Raw genomic sequence first — 5111 nt, 5'->3', positions numbered from 1 at the left:
GCTGCGATCATCAGAGGAGTACACGCACTTCGTGTACGTAGCGGGAGCGTGGGGTGGTGGGCGTGGTGGTCGCAGCGGAGGTGTGGGCGGGCGGTTACCCAAACCGCTGGCGGTTACTAAAACCACTCGTTCGCTAACATCCACGACGACGACGACACCCTCACAGCCTCACTGACGTCATCGTCGATTCCTTATTCCCCACCTTTGACTCCCATCTCCCTCCTCCTGATCTCCTCTCTCTCGACTCACCGCCCTATTACCTTCCCGTGGCCTCTCCAGCTCTCTCGAGTGTGCATTTTTTCAAAGTCAGGGGGAGGGGGGGCGATCGCCCCTAGGCGCCCCCCCTTAGCTCCGCCCCTGCATACATGGAGGCATATTGATAAGGAGATAAAAAATTTCTATTAACAATTTTAGAATATGCATAATATGTGATGAGATTGAGATTTTGTTATAAATCATTAGAATGTTTAACAAAATTATGAATATTTTATATAAATATTTAGATTATGAGGTTGGTGGTAAATATTATTCTGATTTGATATAAATATTGTACATGAGCGTATAGGTTCAATAAAAAAATAAGGTTGTGTTGGATGTACAAATTTAATAAATAGAAATGAATATAATAAATTTTTATTGTAAATTTAGAGATTGAATAATAAATATTCTTCACTACTTTTATAGTCCATATTTTTCTCTAATTAAAAATCAAATAATAAATTTTGAGAAGACGCGGTGTGCAAGGCTGAGGGATCGATCCTCTCCCTCTTCCCTTGTCGAGTCCTCTCTCTCCCTCCCCTCTTCCCCCTAGTCCTTCTCCTTGTTGGATGGAGATATCAAGAGGATGGAAGAGTATCTAAAGCTGCTGGTGGCGCCTCTTTACTCTTCCTCTTCTCCTTCTTCTTCCATGGTGGTCAACGGTTATGAAGGGAAGAACAAAGGTTTGACGCTCGGATGGGTAAGCCTCTATGCTTACTCCTTTAAGTTGTTACGGTTTATTTGGACCAAAGAATCAATTCGTGGAATTCCAATGGTGAGAATTGCCCATTGTGGTGTTGGGGACCCAAATTGCCTTTTGTGTGTTTGTAGAAATACCTAAGAGAGGAAGAAAACCTCTTATTCTCGATGGAAAGGACCAATCTTGTGTTGTTATGGATTCATCGTTGCGGTGGATGCTAGTTTCAGCCTTATGGGGTTTATGGTGAGTATTTTCTCTCTCCTTAGAGGGCTGTTGATAAGATTTTAATGGTCATTAATGTAATTGATGATATTGCTGTATTAAATTGGAGAGGAATAACTTGTAGGGTTCATCGTTGCAGGAGACAGTTAGGACGAATTAAAGATGGCCCAAAAACTCAAGTTATAGCAATGTGGCTACATATGCATTTGTGTCTTAATGCATGAACTTGATGGCGTTGGCCTAAATGTGAATCATGGCTGTTGGCCCACAGACATGAATGCGTCAGCCTAATTTCATTCATGTTGTCGACCTAAATTCATAAATGGTGTTGTGCTCATATCATTTTAGCATCAGCTTTATTATTACATTTCGACATTGGCTTAGCATGCATGAACTGAGGCATTTGACTCAATTCTTATTACTGTTGTTATTATTTTTGCTTTATCACTGCCCGATAGTGATTTTCTTAATTATTGAATTGTCCATGTGATATGATCATGGTATTTAGCCAGGTTACTTCTAATTAAGCTTGCCACTCATTGGTTTTATTTTTGCATGGCATACTTATTTTATACCTCTCAATTGCTTGTTGTTGCTTAATTACTTATTAGTTTTTGAAATGCTATTCTTACTTATATTATTTGAAAGCATTCTTGAGTTAGACTGATCCCCTAGTTGTGGTCATGTTGTTTACTCTGGGTCTACGAGTGGGAGGAAGCACGAGGCCGCAAAAGGCTCAAACATGACGAGGATGAAGTTGACAATGTTTTGAACTGATGAAAGTCATTCAAGTTCTTGATAGTTTTGTTGAACAGTGTATGAACTTTTATTTCCTATTGTTAGATTTATGATAGTGAAAATTGCATTTGGTAATGGTTATGTTCAGTCGGATGATAAGACATCATTCTCTTAGTCATTTAGGGTACTTTTTTTGGCTAAGTGGTTTAGCATGTTTATTCTCACTTTGTTATGCATGAATGTTTAAATTGGTTGCTAGATCAAGTGTTAATTATAGGGTTTGCTTGAAGTGTGTGAAGATGTAAAAAATTGTCAGAAGTCAATATTTTAGCCCATCCCAATATATTGATCAACCTAGGCACAAAAGTTATGGTATATAGGAGGATTATATGGACGTGATTAATGAGCTGAGAGGATGGGAGGATATATATAGGAGAAATTGTAGGAGAGATGTGCTAATTTAATTGAAGGTTGAAAAAGGATCGAGCTGAGGAATGTGGTTCCTCTCAATGAATATTTTCAACCTTTTTTTTATCAGGTCATTTTATTATTTTATTAGATAAAAATTAAAAGGGTGTTCCTTTTAATTAGAATGGCCCTTTTTTATTTATCATCAAAATAGCATCTCATCCTACCTCACTTCATTTTTGTTCTCAAAAATATCTTTATTTTTGTAGTAGTTACGAGCCATAATTACTATAATATAAAAATAATAATAATTTAAAATTAATTATAGTCAGATATGATTCTATAATTACTATAAATTATAGCAGTTATAAATTGTAATTGTCATAACGTAATATTAATATTGAAATGAATTATCTATATATATTGTAGCAGTTATTATTCATTATTGTTATAATATAATACTAATCGTGCGGTATTAATCAAAAATGAAATATTTATATTATAGTAGTTACAGTTCATATCTACTATAATAAAATATTATTAATATTGACCATAATTGAAACATTTACATTGTAATAATTATGAATCATAATTATTACAACAGTGACTATTATGAATCATAATTTAAAATTAATTTCATAAGTCTCAAGTGAACTAAACAAATAATTAATTTGAATTTTTATATAAAATAAACTACCCAAAACTAAAACTATAATACAACATGCATGTCTTCAATTAGAATTGCAAATGCAAATCCAAGACTATTCACTAGTCCAAACCATCAAACTTAAACTTATTATCAAATTTTAAAATCATATAGAAACTAATATCTTTTGCATTTTATAGTTTTTAGGAGTGAGCAACAACCATTCACACTCACATTTCGTAGGTTTAATTATTCCTTGGGCACTTGATTCAAAGGAACAATATATGCATTGGCCAGCTTAATTACTTTCTTGTTTACTGTAAGTATTTATTTATGTAATGTATTAAGATCAGAAGATTTACATGCAGGAATGCAAAGCCCAAACTATTTGAAGCTGTAGCCACCTTTATCTTTGTTGTCCAACTGTACTTGAAAAGCCCAGCTAGTTGACTTGTTTACAGGAGGCTACACCTAGGACAAGCAATTCAAGCAGCTTTTGAAAACCATGTGATGTTATGATATCATTGGGGTACCAGTAATCATTTCATTGGTTGAATAGTAAACTACTTATTTTAAATCTTTATGTATTTTTTTTTAAAATATATATATTAGAGATGAATGGTGTAAAACTTCATTTTTCTTTTTTTTGTGTGTTTTTTAAATTTTATTTTGTAAAAGGTTCTTTGGTAATTATGAGCACCATCAGTAGGAGGCATCAGGCACAAATTTTGGTCATGCCTTTTGTCAAGTTGCATGCACAACACAATTCACATTGCGTATAGAAGTCATGCCATCAGTACAAGCTCCTCTCAGAAGAAATATAGGCAGGGATGTTGTGCATGCTGTAATTGTATGTATTCATCCATTTATGTTCTGTGGATACCTTTTGGTCTCTTTCAGAGAATTCTCCAATGTTAATTAAGACAACTTGAATCAAAATGGTGGTGGAGGATACCTCCCTCCATCATTTAGTCATGCATTATGGTTCTTGGTTACTGTCGCTGCATAAATATCAGGTTAATTATATATAAATCATTGTGAAAAAGAAAAGGATGTCCCATCCATCCAACTTTTCAGAACCCCTAAAACAACATTTTAACTATCTAATATTCATATTATATTGCATGAGAAAGTTCAGAAACATCCAGCAAAATGTTTTACTTTTACATGACGGAGCAGGCATTCGGGTTGTCATCGCTGAACAGATTTGCGAACTGGTCTTCCGCCCTGACTTGGTTGGAAGATGCGAGGAACTCCACGTTCCTGACATAGCCTGGTGGTGCCTTCTTGTCGTAGGTTTGTGCAGCGTAAGGCTGCGCCACCAAGTTGTAGGGCACATAAGGCCATATCTCTGCCTTCTTCCCTGTGGCTTGAACCCTCTTGAGCACCTTGTTTGGCTCCACATACCCCGTCACTGTCACCTTGTAATACTTCCTGTTGATCTCCACGGACTGCACTCCTGTCGGGAAACCAACTGTTGGGTGAGAATTAGGATTATGGGTTTGACAAAATATTAATTATGAACGATCAAGAGACATAAGAGTTATGCATGGATGGACCTCTCATGCTTAAGAGAGCATTTTTGACTTTGAGCTCACAGCCGTCGCAGTCCATCCTGACCTTGAGCTCCACAGTTTGGAACTGCTTCCTCTTCCTGTGCCTGTGGCCAGCGGTCAGCAAGCTGGAGAAGTACTCGAGTGTGCCTCCCATGTTCAGCTAATTATATCCTTCGAGTAGATCGAAGACTGATCTGGTCGTGGAACGAAGGAAGAGGAAGCCTAATATTTGTAGGAGAGATCGCGACGATGGCCTTGCTTGGAGGAGAAAAGAAACTTTTAGGGATACTTTTCCTCACTCTGAGCTTGCTTTGCTACAACTTTGCTTCAGCTCTGGTCCTTAAATACGGCTCGTAAAGGAAGGGACTGGAAAGTAAATAAATAAAAAAAACTCAACGATTGAAAAAAAAAATTAAAGTAGGGGAGAATCCAAAAAGGCAACAAAGACAGCGTACTTGCAATTTATAAAAGGGACTTTGTGTGTGAGAGTGGGGAAGACAGACAGTCCTTGAGCTGCAAGCAAACCGTGTGACTTGGAAATCTAAAAATTTTGGAATGTTGAACAGGAAAGGGACCTTGTGAA

At 36.6% G+C, this 5111-nt stretch overlaps 1 protein-coding gene and 1 long non-coding RNA gene across 3 annotated transcripts; one reads left to right on the top strand and one right to left on the bottom strand.

Moving 5' to 3' along the window:
• Positions 1 to 721: 721 nt before the first annotated feature.
• LOC141817232 (uncharacterized) lies at positions 722 to 3590 on the top strand. 2 transcript variants are annotated; one of them, XR_012600802.1, is made up of 4 exons: positions 722 to 958; positions 1090 to 1201; positions 1889 to 1996; positions 3341 to 3590. It is a non-coding gene; the product is annotated as an uncharacterized LOC141817232 (long non-coding RNA). The 2 variants fall into 2 exon arrangements; XR_012600801.1 differs by lacking the exons at positions 1889 to 1996; positions 3341 to 3590 and adding an exon at positions 1320 to 1756.
• A 390-nt stretch (positions 3591 to 3980) lies between these two features.
• Positions 3981 to 4826, bottom strand: LOC141817231 (heavy metal-associated isoprenylated plant protein 23-like). The gene is made up of 2 exons (XM_074704905.1): positions 4532 to 4826; positions 3981 to 4431 (listed from the first exon to the last, which is right to left on the bottom strand). The coding sequence occupies exons 1-2, from the start codon at positions 4680 to 4682 to the stop codon at positions 4136 to 4138; spliced, it is 447 nt and encodes a 148-aa protein (XP_074561006.1). The 5' UTR covers positions 4683 to 4826; the 3' UTR covers positions 3981 to 4135.
• Between the last annotated feature and the right edge of the window lie 285 nt (positions 4827 to 5111).

The sequence above is a fragment of the Curcuma longa genome, unplaced genomic scaffold, assembly GCF_044706935.1.
Source record: "Curcuma longa cultivar G26 ecotype Majalengka, Jawa Barat unplaced genomic scaffold, ITB_CL_G26_1.1 contig_19749, whole genome shotgun sequence".
In the NCBI taxonomy this organism is placed as follows: Eukaryota; Viridiplantae; Streptophyta; class Magnoliopsida; order Zingiberales; family Zingiberaceae; genus Curcuma; species Curcuma longa.
The sequence above is the reverse complement of the archived record's forward strand: the minus strand, read 5'-3'. Positions and strand labels throughout refer to the sequence as shown.